This window comes from Microcaecilia unicolor, chromosome 3 (assembly GCF_901765095.1).
Source record: "Microcaecilia unicolor chromosome 3, aMicUni1.1, whole genome shotgun sequence".
NCBI lineage: Eukaryota > Metazoa > Chordata > Amphibia > Gymnophiona > Siphonopidae > Microcaecilia > Microcaecilia unicolor.
Genome location: NC_044033.1, coordinates 305,830,939 through 305,848,835, shown reverse-complemented (window position 1 = coordinate 305,848,835; position 17,897 = coordinate 305,830,939). Strand labels below are relative to the sequence as shown.

Sequence of the window (17,897 nt, the reverse complement as noted above, 5' to 3'; positions counted from 1 at the left end):
ATTTTGGCGCATGTTGGGCGCCTGTAGACGCTTACGCGGCTTAGTAAAAGACTCCTGAACTCTCTTCTGCATTGTTTTTGATGATGTTTTCGTCCTCATTTTGTTTTATGTTTAACTTAATATGCCATTTATGTTATTGCTTTTACTGTTACTAATTTCATTATTATTATTATCATTGGTGTTATTATCATTATTATTTTGATTGTTATTTCTATTGGATTTTATGTTTTTATATGCAAATTGAAGGATTTTTTAGCATGTTTTTGTTTTTAACCTTTTTATGTATTTTAACCTTTTTATGTATTTATTTACTTTGTATATAGTGTTTGATTCTGAAGCAGACGGTAGATCCGTCGAAGCACGGCCCTGTTTCGGGTCAAACATACATATCTGGTGCTGAATAAAGTTACTTCAACCTACTATTGGCTAGTGAAATTCTTTGGTCCACCCTCTTTTATATTGGTACCCAGATTGACCAGAGCATTTCCTCTTCCATTAATATTTGTTTTTTATGTGCCATTATGATCCCAGAATCAGTTGTTACTATTGGTCTCTTCTCTGAAACATACACATTTGGTCAGTTAAAGAGAAAGTTTAGGGGGAAATTCTATAATTGGCACTTAAAAAATAGGTGTCAAAAAGACCCACTTAAGTGGCATTCTATAAGCTGCGTCTAAAGTTTGGCACAGTTTATAGCATACACACTTAAGCAGAATGTCACACGTAAATTTAGGCATGCCGATTTGCACCAATGAAAATGTGGTGTAAATGGCTGTGCCTAAATTTACGCATGGACACCAGTATTCCGTAGTTACATGTATAACTCAAAGCCACACCCACATTTCGCCCTGAAACATCCATGCCCCTCCCATGTCTATGCCCCCTGTTTTGGACCATGTATAAATTTTAGGCATGGATCCTATGCATTGGTCTCAATTCTAATTAGTGCCAATAATTGCTTGTTAAAAAGCCAATTATTGGCACTAATTGGATTAATTGGCTTTTATTTTTCAATTAAATTGTGTGTGCAAATCGGGAACACACCTAAATTTGTGTGCACAATTTTTGGAGACCTTTACAGAATCAGGGATTGATGTCTATTGCAGGCCCACTTCTTTGGAATACTCTACCTTTAGAAGTGAGGACTATAAATGATCTGCTTGATTTTATGAGGATGGTTAAACCTTTCTATTTTAGGCAAGGTTTTTAGGTGATTTTATTCAGTTTTCATTTTATTTATTTGTGTATATGTTTGTATATTGCTACCTTTAAGTTATTGTCTGTCTGTTGATTGCATGTAACATTTATTATAGTATATGCCATCGCTGCAAAACATGTACTTTTATGCGGGTTGGTATTTTATAAGATGCATATATGGCTACATCTGTGTGTAAATGAGTAAAATACCTCCAAAGTGGGTGTGCACATCCCTTTATAAAAGTGCAGTCTAAAATCATCCACATACTTTGCATCTGCTGCTTTGCAGGTAACTAAGTGGAGGCAAAATAGCTTATATACATTTGAAAATCCTATGTACACTTGCTGTATAATTCTCCTGACCAACACGCATCTCCTGGGAACATCTGCACCACTTTTAGCCAAGCAAAAGAGAACAGCTTTTGGACAGGCTTATCTACCAGGGGCAATCAAATTGCTCTTTGTATGCTTGTTGATAATTTTTAAAGCAGCATTTCAAGATGAACAAGCAATGTAGTCATGTTTGTCACAGTGCTGCTCCTGCAGATGCACTATGTGAATGTACTGAATGCCCACAGCCATGGCAATACCCATACCAGAACTTACACTGGAAAAGAGATTCTATTCTGCATGTCTTTGATCAGGTCATGAGATCCATCACTGCTTGGCTCAGTTAGGCAACGTAGCCTGGAAGAAATCTGACTTTGGACTTAATGGGCATATATCCAGTATTGACAGTGGGTGATGTCACCTCAGCCTCCAACTTGCTAATCTCGCCAGGGTGGTTTGACTGACATGTATCTCACATGGCCCTTTAAAGTTTCATGTGAAACTGATGTGTTCGTTGACTGAAGTACTTAGACAGCTCCCATCCCTCTTTTTCTGTCTCTCTCTTTTTCCCCACAGGTTTTTTGGTGGTTTAATTGTGGACGTGAAGCGCAAGGCTCCCTGGTATTTGAGTGACTACAGGGACGCTCTGAGCTTGCAGTGCGTGGCCTCCTTCCTATTCCTATATTGCGCCTGCATGTCTCCTGTCATTACATTTGGGGGTCTGCTTGGAGAAGCCACCGAGGGACGCATAGTAAGGATCGGGGCTTGGGGAAGGGTTACATGTAAAGAATAAGTGGGGTGGTCTGTGGTCTCTAGCAGCATGCCTAGTTTGCCTGGTGCAATATTTCTGCACCTTAGTTTGTTAATTTTATTTTAGCCATTTGTTATTGACTACAAAACACAATAAAAATATTGGAACAGAAAAAAAATATATAATAGTAGACTATTTTCTAAACTTTTGTCATACAGTCATTCTAGGGACACACTGTTTGATATGTGTTATTGAAATCAAGAGTTCTTTACCTCTGGGTCACCAATGCAGGGCTTGATGTGAGGAAAATGGGGATAGTGTCACACTTTAATTTGATCCCTCTATCTCCTGCTTCCTTTCTTGGAGATAGTGTCAAACTTTAAAGTGATCCCTCTATCTCCTTCTCTTTTTTCCAAACTATATTTTCCTCTGTCCCCCCACCACCCCACCCCTGGACTGTCTTACTCTGCATTTCTTGATCTCTTTTTCATACTTGGTATCAGCTGCATGGTGTCACCAGTGGCTCTCCTGAATGGAAAGTATACAGGCACTGCCAGTATTTTCCATCTAAGATTTAACATTATATATTTAGTGGCCTGGCTAATGAGAGCTGGTGCTCCAGGAGTGAACTCAAATGAAAGTGGCAGAACAGGTGCTGATCCCATTTACCATCATGCCTCACCTCCACTCTGAGCTTGTACTGGGAAAATGATCTTAAACTTCCCTTTTCTGGGAGATGTGTAACTAAAGATCACTTTCCTTATATCTGGAGAAGATAAAGAAGATGCATTACGGTAAGACAGCTAAATGACTTCAGGTTATTAGGGATACGCTGGACCTGTTTGACTTTGCTCTGTTTTATCTCTGAATTTGTAATTGGAATGATAAATCCATAAGAATCAACGAGAGTCAAGTGAGAACTATTTTAGCCCATTTCTATAACATGGAGTCATTTGGTAACTATATATTTGAGAGTCTCACAAAACCCTATTAATTCATTAGAGGTTTTTCAGGATTTAAGGGCACACCCTCCCTGCTGAAAATTCAACAGACTATGGTGTTTATGTTAGAAGTGCCATTCACATTTTAGACATGCATAAACCGGCACTTAAATGCTTATCTTACATAAATGTCCTCCTAAGGAACTCAGGAGAGGTGTCCCTCAGGATTCCTTCCTTGCTTTCACCTCTGCTTTTCAATTTATATATTGCACCATTGGTGGAGCTTTTGGACAGTTGGAATTATAAATTTCATTTTTTTGCGGATGACATTCAACTACTTGTTTTTGTACAATATAATCAGTCAAGTGATGTCTGATTTGAATTGTAAATTGGTAACGTTGGAAAACTGGTTGAGAGACCATGAGTTGATTCTAAATGTTGATGTAGTCTGGAAATGTTGATTTGTAGTCCGGAAATTGCAATCGCCATTACGGCAAATGTAAGCCACATTGAACCTGCAAATAGGTGGGAAAATGTGGGATACAAATGCTACAAATAAATTAAATAAATAAATAAATGTGGCTATCTTGGAAATCTAAACCACTTGTTATTCAGCCAATGATGCAGAATAAATTGATTCATCTCAAAGATGAAGTTGTTATCTGGGATTCCATTGTGATAATGCTCTGAAGTTTGACAGATATATCAATAGCATTGTAAGTTCATGCTATTTCCAAAAACATCTGATTTGTCAGTTGAAACCTTTTCTAATGCAGTCCAATCTGATAAAAATTGTTCATGCATAGGCGGTCGGTGGCCCAACTGTTTGGGGAGGCTAAAGGGGGCGGGGTTAGGGGTGGAGCCAGGGGTGGAGCTTAAATCCATAATTGTCTGATAACACACAGAAAAAATAAATAAAAATAAAAGTCACAATTAATACCTTTTATTAAATTTAGATATTAGATATGTATCATATGTCAAAGAATAAAGTGGTTGCTCAAAGCATATACTAACCACAATCGCTCAACTGTAAAACACTATGCACAAATTTGTGCAAAAACACACTCAGAACCTTACTGTACCATAACACTAGGCAGACCCTAATACACCAATATACCACCCATATGGAAAATGCAGACCGTCAACAATATGAAACAAGGGATCATAATATCACAATTCTCATGTAGAGCCACAAAACACCCTTTTAGGGTGGATAGTGTTCACAATGAGCTCCTTTTATTAACGACTATATGTAGATCCTTCAAGAGGTAGTGTGTCATGATTTAGGCTCTAAAACCCTTTCTGATGTTTTGGTGCCACCTCAGTAAGGCCAATACACAATCTCTCCACTGCAAAACACTATACACAAACTTGTGCAAAAACACACTCATAACCTTAGCAAACCATAACAGCACTAATTCCAAGGACAGGACGAGCTACAACCTTATGCGTGGAAAGGCAGCACTGTAATTACACCGGGCTCTAAAACCTAGTGAAACAAAAAAAAAAACAAAAAGGGCTGTAAATACTACACACTGGTAGAATACTGCACCTTGATTACACATGAAAAACACATGACACAACAGATATGAAGGCAAAACTGGAAAGTTACCTCAAGAAGTCAGACTCAGCATGCAGCAATACTAGAAAAATTGAAACTTACATGCAAAATATCACAGATGCACATTTCCAAAAGCTAACATATTCCAGTTAATAAATTCTGAATAAAATACTTTTTTTTTACCTTTGTTGTCTGATCATTTAGTTTTTCTATTCGCTTTGGTCCCAGTGTCTTCTTTCCATTTGATATTTTTTCTCACCATGTCCACCATCCTCCTGTGTCCTTATGCGTCCTTGTGTGTCCTTATGCGTCCTGTCTACCATCTGTAGCCCTGTCCCTATCCTTTCTCCAGTTTCAGCGTCTGCCCTCAAAGTGTTCCGATCCAGCCCTTAAATTCAGCAATTTCCCCTCCATCCATATCCAGCATTTCTCCCCTCCCCTCCATCAATGTGCATGTACTTCCTTTGTCTTTCCTTCCCTCCATCCTTGTCCAACATTTCTCCTTTTTTCCCTGCCCTCCACTCCATGCATGTCCAGATTTCTCCTCTCTTCCCTCCCCTCCATCCATCCATGTCCAGCACCTTCCCTCTTTCTCTCCTACCCTTCCATCAAGTGTCATCCCTCTTTCTCTCTCCATCCTTCTACCCATTACCCTCTCCCAATCCTTCTGTCTATTGTCTCCTTCTCCTTCCATCCATTGTCTCCCTCTATATCTCCTTCCTTCTAAACAGTTCTCTCTCTTGACCCTTTTCCATTCAGCATGTCCTCTCTATCCCCATCCTTCCAGTGTCTTTCCTCTTTCCCTCCCTACCCTTACGTCCAGTGTCTTCCTTCTTTCTGCCCCCTCCTTCCAGCTTTTCCCTCTTTCTCCCTCCTTTCATTCAGCATTTCTCCGTCTGACAGCTAGGGTCTCCCCCAGTTGCTCCACAGCAGCTTCTCTCTCCTGCCCATGTCCCTTCTTTCTCCCGCCATCTTTCCACTAATCTCTCTCTCTGTACCCCTCTTCCACCCAGCATCTTCTCTCTGGCTCTCCCCTGCTCTTTTCCATGGCCCCTCTTTCTCTCCCCATCTCTCTCTGGCTCTTCCCTGCTCTTTTCCATGTCCCTAGCTTTCCCCTGCTCTCTTCCATGTCCCCTCTTCCTCACCCCATCTCTCTCTGGTTCTCCCCTGCACTTTTCCACTTTCTCTCTCTCTCCTCCAGCGTCCTCAAGCATCTCTCTTCTCCCTCATGAATCCCACCTTTCTCTTGCCTCCCCTTCTTGCTTCCATCACTCTTACTCCTTTCTCCACCCCCCTCCTTTTCCCATTCCCATGCCCTGCCATTGCTTTCCTTCCTCCCTCTTCCCCTTAGATGTGGCATCTCACATCCTCCTCTCTCCACCCCCCTTTCCCTTTGGTCGGTCTGTCTGTCTGTCTGGCATCGCTTCCCCTCCCCCCCCCGGACTAGTGCGGTACCGTATCACTCTCCCCCTCCGCTCCTGTCACGTCGTCTCTGAACGAGGCTTCCTTCCTGTAGCATCAGCAATGATGTAAGCGCCGTTGCTTTCAGCCTGCCCCGGAAGCACTCTCTGAACAGCTTCCCGCGTAGGAGGGACGCTGTCCAGAGAAGGCTTTCGGGGCAGGCTGAAAGCAACGGCGCTTACATCATTGCTGATGCTACAGGAAGGAAGCCTCGTTCAAAGACGACGTGACAGGAGCAGAGGGGGAGAGCGGCACCGCACTAGTCGGGAGGACGGGGGGGGGTAAAGATCGGGACCGTCGCGCACCAGTCGGGGGGGGAGGGAGATGTTAATGAGCTGAACCCGCCCCGCCCTTGCTGCACTTCTGGCCCAAGCCTCTTATACCGGGCGCCTATGTGTTCATGCACTTGTAACTAGCAGACTCGGTTATTGCAATTTGCTTTTTCATATTTTGACAAAAATAAGTCTCAAGAAACTACAGTTAATTCAGAATACGGCTGCACGTTTGATAGTCAATGGCAAACAATGTGATCACAGTATTCTTATACTGAAAGAACTAAATTGGCTTCTGGTCTCTGCTAGGATATCTTTCAAACTTTTATGCCTTATTTTTAAGGCTTTTCATTTAGGTATACCACAATATCTTTCTGAAAAATTGGCTCCTTAAGAACATTCAAGATTTTTATGATCTTCACATCGTTGTTTGTTGCAACTTCCGTCTTTAAAGACAGTCAAATTGTCATCGACTAGGATCCTGGCCTTTAGTTATGTGGGTCCATTCTTACAGAATTCTCTGTCTGATGTGATTAGCAGTTTAAATGGCTACTTCAGTTTTTGAAAAGCCTTGAAAACTTTGATATTTCAAAATACCTTGATGACTTTTAATTTATCCTTTTCTGAGGTTTTATCATGAATATTGATGGGTGGGATTTAATTTCAGTCATCTTATCTGTTTATTGTATTATGCCTTTTTCTGTTATTGTAAGCTGCTTTAAAACTTGTGTGTAAGGCAGTATATTAAATTATTAAATCAAATCAAATGTCTAAGTTTTGATTTTATAACGCTGTGATATGCACGTCTAAAACTGAAGAACGTGCAAATGGCTGAGGGGTACGGTCTGGGCATGTATAAGGTGGGCCCAAAAAATGAAAGTTTATTCCCCATTTCAGAGGAGTCAACATTGGGATTTATACCTGTTACCTAGGGCATCTAGGTTTCAGAAAAGTGCTTCTAAGCAGTGTTCCACAACAGGGATTGGGAGGGTTGTCCCCTTAATCCCTCATTGCTTGATGTCTCTCCCTCCAACTGCTGAAAGTCAAACTGGCAAGACATAGTAGGCTGTGTGACAGCTTGTTACGATTCTGTTAGAATTCTGCTAGTCAGACAGGGGAATGCTTGGAACCGCTCCTGATTGGTCCGTCAGGGGCTGAGCTGATGTCAGTCTGATCTACTTAAGCTTACCTTTCCCTACAACTCCTGCTTTGGCATTACTCCAATTCTGCTGAAGCCTTACTTTTGCTCTGTCTGAGCTATTAGCTCTGTGCTTGCATGGAGTTGTTACTCCTTTCCTTGCTTGCAGTTCCTGTTGCTCTGTCTCTGTCTGCCGGCTGCTGCCTGAGTGTGTCTAATTACCTCTCTCACTGCACCTGGGTTTCTCTGTTTGGCTGTGGTGCTGTGTGGTGAGTTCCTACCTCATTTTTTTCCAGTTTGTTTTGCTTCCCCTTCCTTCGGAGTTCCCTTTGTGCCTTGTTTGTTTTCTACTTGGCAGGTCCTGTCCTTGTAGCAGACGCGGGACCCTTTGTTTCTCTCTGTGGGGGTTGTTTGTTTGCTCTTTCATTGTACTCCCGATTAACCCATTGTCTGCAGTGTTCCCTGCCTCTGGTTGCTGTGTGTGTGCTGAGCTTCTGCCGAGTTTCTCTGCTTCTGGCAGTTGTCTGTTTACTGCACTCTTCCCTTTGTGACTGTTTCAGTCCTTTCTTTGCTGTACTACCTCCTATATTACAGATCACTGTCCCTTTCTGTGCTGTGTGTGTGTGTTAGGCTCTGGACTCCGTTTTGCAGACTTTTCCCTTCCCTGTCTGCCTAGGGTCTCTGCCTACAGTATCTTATATTACAGTCCCTCACTTTCTTTGTGTGTGGTGGGCTATAGCTTGACGTGTTTCTGTGTATGCTTCCCTTTCTCCTTGATTGCCAGCACCAAGGGTGTTGCTGGTGCTCCGGTCCCCATGGGGGAACCCCTCATTTAGTCTCTTTCTCCCCTCCCTAAGTATGAGTCGGTTCCAGTTAGGCCGTGAGGCCTGTATGCTTGAATTCTGAGTTAATGGGTTCCCAATAGGTCGTGAGGCCCGCCTGATTGCTCTATCTTCCCTTTTCTGGAGGTGCAAGTTGGTTGCTGCGTGTGTCTACAGGCTTGGTAGCTGGGGTAGTGTGTAGTGCCTGCTTGGCCTAACCTCTATACTAGGCCTTGGCCGGGGCCCAAGGGCTCACAAAAAGACTAACACAGCTTCAGGAAAGATAAAAGTTTTTGTTTCTAAAATGGCTAACATAAACGTTTATGTTCAGGTATATACATTTTATTTTGCTATTCCACATCATAAACATTTATGTGCTGATACACAGTGGCGTACCAAGGTGGGGGCGGTCCGCCCCGGGTGCACGACGCTGGGGGGGGGGGGGGGGTGCCACGCGCCGGTCAGCTTTGTTCGTTTCCATGCTCCCTTTGCCCTGGAACAGGAAGTAACCTGTTCCAGGGCAGAGGGAGCATGGAAACGAACGAAGCTGACCGGCGTGCGGCACCCCCCCCCCCAGCGGCGTGCACCCGGGGGAGGGGGAGGGTTCCTTTGCCGGGGTGTGGGGGTGTCCTTTCGCCAGGGGGGTCGCGCTGCACCCGGGGGGGGGGGGTCGCTGCACCCGGGGGGCGGGGCGCATCAGCGATCCACCCCGGGTGTCAGCCCCCCTTGGAACGCCACTGCCAATGCATAAATGATTATGTGCTTGTTTGACCTGTTGGTATTTTAGATATGTGAAAAGGCATTTTAGAAAGGACGTTAAACTCGGAATAGAGACATCAAAGTTATTGCTGATGGCACTTGTATTTTAGAACAAATCTGCCAACGGGAGAGCCTGTTCCAAAATACAGGAGAAATGGACGTCCATGCGCTGAGCTTGTTCAGCATGATCACCCATTTTACAAATCGGTAAATCTAATTTAGTAGTTTGCTGTGTGTTTGCTCTTTGTGATCTTGTATCCTTTCCTATCAACATTTGTAGTTCCTTTGATTTTATTATATTTCAGTTGTAAACCGCTTTGACCTTCCTTTATAAAGACGGTAAATGAAGCAACGAATAAACATAAACATAACATTTGAATGAGACAAAAACAGGGATATGAACAGTAATGTGGCAGCATAGTAACATCAATGTTATAAAAAGGGTACATAACGTTCATATTCCAAGACTTGAACGTGTGTCAGCCATTTTAGCACCATGAACGTTGTCAGACTCCTGCTCCTCTCCGGGCTGTCTGCGCTCTAGTTGCACCTCTCCGTGCTGTCTACAATCCAGCCGCACCTCTCCGTGCTGTCTGTACTCCAGCCGCACCACTGTCAGACTCCTGCTCCTCTCCGGGCTGTCTGCTCTCCAGTTGCACCTCTCCGTGCTGTCTACCATCCAGCCGCACCTCTCCGTGCTGTCTGCAATCCTTGCAAGTTATGCAAACCTCCCTCAGGCTTACACAGTTGTGTTCTCTCCAGCCAGTAGCCCACCCCCTAGTCCAACCCCTACCGGCTACTGGCACGTATCTGTTTCCTGGTGGAGTCCCCCTCCTCATAGACTAGCCGCCTAGGTTCTTTCCAGTCCGGCTATTAAGTCCCCGACCAGGCCTCTGGACTGGGACCTGTTCCTGGCACAGGCCCCTTTCTTTAGAGTCTCTATTCAGAATCAAATGCTTATCACACAGTTCAGCTTTTCTCAAGCACCACTATAAAGTTCCAAAGTTTCCCCTACGGTATGAATTCCTCTAGGTTTAGCACTGCATACTGGCTACACCTAGAGACCCACCTCCCTCATTTGTCAGCACTAACTCCTGACAACCACCCACTGGGTTAAAGAATTCATACCTTTTGTTATCCAGTACACACAGCCCTCTTTCTCCTCTCCTCATGGCCCTGAGCAAATGCTGAGGTATCCATTTCTTCTGTTTCCCCTCCCCCTTCCCCCCCTTGCCAATCCATCTGTTCCACCACTCCCTTCTCCCACAGGTGTTCCTCATCCCCTCCCTCTGACTTCATCTCCCAATCAACCTCCTCCCCCTTCCCCCTCTGAGAGGACTTCTCCTCCCACTCCTGCTTCCTGCTCAGCTCGGGCTTCTGGGACTTGTAGTTCTTATAGTCCCACTCTTTCTTCTTTTGATCCCTGGCGGGCACAGATTGCCCTTTCCTCCACCACCCCTCCGGTTTGCCACCCCCTTTCTCACATACCCCCCTCTTTAAGCGATTGCTAGCCCATTTTTCCAACCTTCCCTCGTTCCCCGGGCTAGCAACCCGACTCAAGACATCCACATGAGGCAACAACTTCCCCGCTTTATGCTCAATGTGATATTGAAAGGGTTGCAATGCCAGATACCACCTCATCAATCTGGCATTGCTATCTTTCATCCGGGACAACCACTTTAAAGGGGCATGATCTGTAAACAATTTGAATGTCCGTCCCTCCAGATAGAACTGACATTTTTGTATGGCCCATTTCACGGCTAGACATTCCCTTTCAATAGTGGCATACCTCGTTTCATGAGGGAGCAACTTTCGGCTCAAATACAATACTGGGTGTTCCTCCCCCTCAAAAACCTGTGACAGCACTGCCCCCAACCCAGTGCCCGAAGCGTCCGTGTGTAGAATAAATTCTCTATCAAAATCTACGGCCCTAAGTACAGGTTCCTCACACAAGGCTTGCCGTAGGGCCACAAACGCTCCCTGCTCCACCTCCCCCCACCTTAACCGGTTGGGCCTATCCTTCTTTAACATCTCGGTCAAAGGAGCGGCCAATGTAGCAAAGTGAGGAATGAATCTCCGATAGTATCCCACTAGCCCCAAAAAAACCCTCATCAATTTCTTGGTCTCCGGGCGGGGAAACAGTTGGATACTCTCGACTTTACCCTGTAATGGTTTTATCTGGCCATTTCCTACTTTGTAACCCAAATATTTCACCTCCCTCTGTGCAAAATAACATTTTTGGGGATTCAGTGTAAGCCCAGCTTGCCGAAAAGCCTTTAATACCTTCCCCACCTGTAGAAGATGAGACCCCCAGTCTTGGCTATGTATGATGACGTCATCTAGATACGCGGCGGCATATGCCTGATGAGGCCTCAACACCTGATCTAACAGGCGTTGGCAAGAGGCCGCCGCTGAATTCAAGCCAAATGGCATCCGCCTGAACTGAAACAGGCCAAGAGGAGTACAAAAGGCTGTCTTGGGCTTAGCTGCAGTAGAGAGCGGAATCTGCCAATAGCCTTTTGTTAAGTCCAGCGTTGACAGAAACCGGGCTGACCCTAGTCGGTCTAGTAGTTCCTCTATCCTCGGCATGGGATAAGCATCCGGGTCCGATAGAGCATTAACTTGCCGAAAATCAATGCAAAACCGCCAGGTTCCATCGGTCTTGGGCACCAGCACTACCGGGCTGGCCCAGGGGCTGTGTGATTCCTCAATCACCCCATATTCCAACATTTCCTTAACCTGCCGATTCACCTCTTGCTGCTTCATGGGTGATAACCTATACGGTCTTTGCCTTACTACCTTTCCCTCCCCCGTTACAATATCGTGCGTAATCAATCTCGTTGCCCCGGGGCAAGGAGTCAGCACATCCTTAAATTCTCCCAAAAGAGCCCTTATCTGATCTTTTTGGGGTCCCTCTAAATCCTCTCCCACCTGCAACCCCCCTTTAGAATCCATCTCCGATATCTGAGGACCGAGATCCTCCTCCGTTAAATCCTCTGCAGTCGCCCAACACACCTCCCGGGCCTGCCAAGGTTTGATCAAATTTATATGATAAGTCTGCCTCTTCCCCCGTTCATTCCTCACTTCATACGTGACTGGGCCCAACCGCCTCGTAACTATCATCGGACCCCTCCAGTTCCCACTAAATTTATGAGGACTATCTGAGACCATGATCAGCACTTTAGCCCCTATCGCCACCTCCCGGACTCGGGTCTTTTTATCATAGGCGGCCTTCTGATACTGCTGAGCCGCCTGCCATCGGCCCCTAGAGTAAACCCCCAACCGCCTCAAGCGCCCCTTTAAATCATGCAGATAAGATATTACAGTGTTATCCTCGGCTTCCGGGGGTACCCATCTTTCTCTCAGTATATCTAAGACCCCCCTTGGTGCCCGCCCAAAGAACAACTCGAAGGGCGACACCCCTAGGGTGGCCTGCACACACTCCCTCGTGACATACAGGACAAAGGGCAGCAATTGATCCCATTTCTCCGTGCAAGAGCCCACTCCCTTCCTAAGCAAAGTCTTCAGGGTCTTATTAAAACGTTCTACCAGGCCATTGGTCTGCGGGTGATATGCAGCCGTACAAATGTGAACAATCCCGAAGGCCTCCCATACCTGTGCTAGAACCCGTGATCTAAAGTTAGACCCCCGGTCAGTCAGCACCTCCCGAGGGAATCCTACTTCACAGAAAATGTGAATAAGTTCCGCAGCAATAACTTTAGCCGAAATGCTTCGTAACGGAATGGCCCAAGGAAACCTGGTGGCCATATCCATGATTACTAAGATATAGGAGAACCCCCGAGTCGATTTTGGAAGAGGACCAATTATGTCCATCGCAATCCTGCCTAGGGGAGTCCCTATGCGGGGCAAAGGATGTAAAGGGACTCTCCCTGGACCCTGTTCGGCCACCTTCTGACATAAAGGGCAAGACTCACAATACTTTTCCACCTCTTTATATATCCCGGGCCAATAAAAGCGCCGTAACAATTGGGAAACCGTATTCTGAGCTCCTTTATGTCCCCCCAGAGGATGATCATGAGCTACCCGTAACAGTAGATTCCTAAATCCCCTCGGCACCACTAACTGGCTCCGTCCCCCCTCTCCTCCGTTTCCTGCAGGTGTCCGAAACAGAAGGCCCTGCTCTATCACAAACCCAGGTCCCTGCACCTCCCTGTCCCCCTCCCTTGCCCGCGTCCAAGCATATTGCAGAGTAGGGTCGGCTTGCTGTTCCCTCTTAAAAGAGGGGAATTGTTCCTGCACCTCCCCTGCCTCCTCAGGGAAATCCGCCGTCTGCTCCAAGTCTTTCATAGACTGAGCCCGCTGACGCTGCCCCGCCTTCCTATGCCCCCCCGAATCCCTGGTTTTCCCCGGGTTCCCCAATATCTCCATCTGAAACGGAAATATCTGGGCCAAAGCCTGCTCCGTCCCCTCCGCACCCCGTTGGGACCGGGTAACCACTAACCCCTCTCTCTCTTTCAAATATTGCGAAAATGGGGGCCAATCCCTTCCTAAGATAAGGGCCTGAGGCAACCTAGGTAGTACCGCCACCCAGACCCAATGAGCCCCCAAAGGTCCTACGATCCTCACCTGCCGCAACGGGTACCTACTGGAAGTCCCATGTACACACTGTATGGTGACCTCTCGCCCTTTCTTCCCCCCTCCCCCAACCCCCTTTTCCCTGATCCTCTCCCACAAGGACTGGGCTAGCATAGTTTGGTCTGCTCCAGAATCCAACAGCCCCTCCACCCCCACCCCCATCACTTCTACCCGTTGGCAGAACTCCTCCCTGCCCCCCTTTCCCCCTCCGGCCACCAATTGTAACTTCACCACACAGTCTCTCCTCACATGGCCCTTCCGCCCACAACGATAACACATTCTTTCTTCCCCTTTTCTCCCCTCCCACACTCTCATGCCCCTACCTTCGGGAACCTGATGCCCTTTTGGACCTCCCAATCCCCCTCCCGGCGGGGTTCCCCTGTGGGCACAATGCTGCGACTCTAGGAAACAATCCATGCTCTGGATTGCCTCCTCGAGGGTACTGCAGCCCCGCTTAATCAAGTCAACCTGAAGCCCTCTAGGTAAGGACTCCAAGAACTGTTCCAGCACCAGGTCTTCCATTACCTGTTGCATGGACCGTCTTTCAGGCTCTAACCATTTTCCTGCCAAATCACTTAGTTTCTGAGCAAGTACCCTAGGTGTCTCTCCCTCCCCCCACCTGAACTCCCGAAACCTCCTTCGGTACGTATGCTTGCTTAGCCCAAACCTATCCAAAATAGCGGCTTTCAGCCTTGGGTAGTCTGTTATTTGGCCCGTAGGTAGGGCCCGAAAAGCCGCTAAAGCTTCCCCAGCCAGCGCAGGAGCTAGTCTTAGGGTCCATTGCTCCTGAGGCCATCCTGCTGTCACCGCCACCCTCTCAAAGGCCCCCAGATAATCTTCGATATTATCTGCTTCAGTTAATTTTCCCCAAGGTAACCAGTTCACCCCCACAGGTCCTACCAGTCCAGCAGCCCCTTCGCCCCGCACGGTTGTCCCACTTTCGTTAGGTCCGGACATTCGTCCTCCAGTCCGCAGAAATTCCTGAAATAGGTCCAAAAGTGGCTGCTGCTGTGCTCGGGAAGCTGCCAACGACTCCTCCATAAGTTTATGTGCCATCTCTTGTTGCTTTTGAAATTGGTGAGTCATAAAGGCAAACATCTCTTTCGGATCCATCCCGATAACTTTGATCTTCTTCCTATAAGAAAACACAAGAGAAAACAAAACCCAAGTGTGGACTTTCACAACACTTCCACTCCGCCCTCGAATCCCCCCCCTGCTCCCACTATGCTCACCGGAAGCAGGAGGTTTGTTCGCCTTCGGGTTCAAGCTCCCCAGCTTTCTGGTCCGTCTCGATCCTCCGTCCTCCTCCTCGGCTTACTGGAACTCGGGCTCGACCGATTCCACCACTGCCACCAAATGTCAGACTCCTGCTCCTCTCCGGGCTGTCTGCGCTCTAGTTGCACCTCTCCGTGCTGTCTACAATCCAGCCGCACCTCTCCGTGCTGTCTGTACTCCAGCCGCACCACTGTCAGACTCCTGCTCCTCTCCGGGCTGTCTGCTCTCCAGTTGCACCTCTCCGTGCTGTCTACCATCCAGCCGCACCTCTCCGTGCTGTCTGCAATCCTTGCAAGTTATGCAAACCTCCCTCAGGCTTACACAGTTGTGTTCTCTCCAGCCAGTAGCCCACCCCCTAGTCCAACCCCTACCGGCTACTGGCACGTATCTGTTTCCTGGTGGAGTCCCCCTCCTCATAGACTAGCCGCCTAGGTTCTTTCCAGTCCGGCTATTAAGTCCCCGACCAGGCCTCTGGACTGGGACTTGTTCCTGGCACAGGCCCCTTTCTTTAGAGTCTCTATTCAGAATCAAATGCTTATCACACAGTTCAGCTTTTCTCAAGCACCACTATAAAGTTCCAAAGTTTCCCCTACGGTATGAATTCCTCTAGGTTTAGCACTGCATACTGGCTACACCTAGAGACCCACCTCCCTCATTTGTCAGCACTAACTCCTGACAACCACCCACTGGGTTAAAGAATTCATACCTTTTGTTATCCAGTACACACAGCCCTCTTTCTCCTCTCCTCATGGCCCTGAGCAAATGCTGAGATATCCATTTCTTCTGTTTCCCCTCCCCCTTCCCCCCCTTGCCAATCCATCTGTTCCACCACTCCCTTCTCCCACAGGTGTTCCTCATCCCCTCCCTCTGACTTCATCTCCCAATCAACCTCCTCCCCCTTCCCCCTCTGAGAGGACTTCTCCTCCCACTCCTGCTTCCTGCTCAGCTCGGGCTTCTGGGACTTGTAGTTCTTATAGTCCCACTCTTTCTTCTTTTGATCCCTGGCGGGCACAGATTGCCCTTTCCTCCACCACCCCTCCGGTTTGCCACCCCCTTTCTCACAACGTCCATATTTCCTGAAGCAGTCACACAGCCCATTATCTCTTGCCAGTTTAGCATTCGGGGGGGGGGGGGGGGGTAAGGGAGTGACTTCCCTTAATCCTTTCAGTGGAGCACTGCTCAATCAGAGTACTTTGTTGTCTGGGGAAGTAAGTCTAAATAACAACGTCCATTTTTTTGAACATAGACATCCCTCCTCCTTCTGAAATCAGAGTTGGATGTCCATATTTCGGTCTCTCCCTAGTCTCACTCAAACATGCCTAAACCATGCTCCCTTTCCATATGGGCATAGTGCAGTTTTAGACATTCCGATCCTAGCTTTATAAAATCAGAAAGTAGACATCCATGAAGTACAAACATCTTGCTGCCGGTTTTCAGATGTCTAAAACAGAGAACTTCTAAGATAAGGGCCATATTTTCTTAAAATGGATGTTCATGCCACACTTAACCAGTGCGTAAATGTCCATTTTTCCTTGTATTTTAAAACAGTCTCTACCTTGGGAGATTCTGTTCTAAAATACTGGCAGAACTTGGGTGGTCCTGACCTGGACATCTCAGTTCTCATTTGACTTCCTTTCTTAACTGCCACGCCTTACTATGTCTGTTCTCTGATGGCCACTGGACTTAACCAGGAAAGCCTTTTATAGAAGTACAATGGTCCTGTGTGATGTGCAGGGTGAAGAATGGCGGGAATATTGGACAATACCTTATATCTGAGAATGTGATATAGTGTTCTTGTGCATGGCTTTTCTTCTCTCCTTGTGTCTCTGCAGAGTGCTATTGAATCATTGTTTGGAGCCTCCATGACGGGAATAGCTTATTCCTTGTTTGCTGGGCAGCCTCTCACCATCCTTGGGAGCACCGGGCCTGTCCTGGTGTTTGAGAAGATCCTATTCAAGTTCTGCAAGTAAGGTTCTTGCTGTTTCACAAACACTTTATTTCAAGGTGTGTTCTAGACAGGGCTAGCACTATAATAACTTGCTTAGTTTAGTTTAAGTTTGTCAATCTGATATACTGCCTTTCAGTAGTGTGGCCAGTTTATTTACATAGTAGCAGTAGACACGTTGGTAATGGTGTGGGAAATTACAATACAACAATTATGGAAGAACCAAATCTGAGTCAGAGATCAGAGGAGATCTTAAGGAATAAAACAGAATGAGGACAACCCATAGGAATCTCAGACAGACAGGTGCAAAAGAGAACAGAAAGGAAGGACTTTACTGATTAAATTCCTGTGAGCAAAACCTGGCCTTGAAGCCTTTTTAGAAGGAGAGGAGTAAGTGCAGCCAGGTCTCTGATGAAGAGTAATGGCATTCCAGAATGTTGCTGCCCAGTCGCTGAAAGCAAAGCACATTGTAATCAGATCCTTGAAAGGGGTGAAGTAGGTAATAGGTTAAATTTGAGGGTGGCATGATGGCATGATTATGAGTTGAGGAATAGGTAATGAGGAAATCTGCTAGTTTTCCATTGACGAACAGGATTGAGTCAGGCACACAAGGGGGTGATGTCATCATTTGACAACAGGATAGAACAGCTTTCCCAGAGCTCAGAATTTGTTGTAATTGGTAATGCATGTGGAGCGGCATTTTCAGTATGATGTTCCAATGGTGTAGGTCTATACTGGAAGAAAGAACTAAACATTTTCCGATATTCAAAAATACAGGACAAAATACATTTAGAAAGAGGATACACTGCAAATGTCATAGATGTTCGGAGATAAACGTTTCTGCTAATTG

The 17,897-nt window shown here is 46.4% G+C and overlaps 1 protein-coding gene across 2 annotated transcripts in view; it reads left to right on the top strand.

Annotated features, from left to right (window-relative positions):
• Window positions 1–17,897, top strand: part of SLC4A8 (solute carrier family 4 member 8) — a 492,841-nt gene that overhangs the window by 349,221 nt on the left and 125,723 nt on the right. For both annotated transcript variants that reach the window (XM_030198274.1, XM_030198272.1), the window contains exons 12-13: window positions 2,104–2,278; window positions 16,935–17,068. In XM_030198274.1, the coding sequence (XP_030054134.1) occupies window positions 2,104–2,278; window positions 16,935–17,068 (309 nt within the window). The remainder of the gene's footprint in view (window positions 1–2,103; window positions 2,279–16,934; window positions 17,069–17,897) is intronic.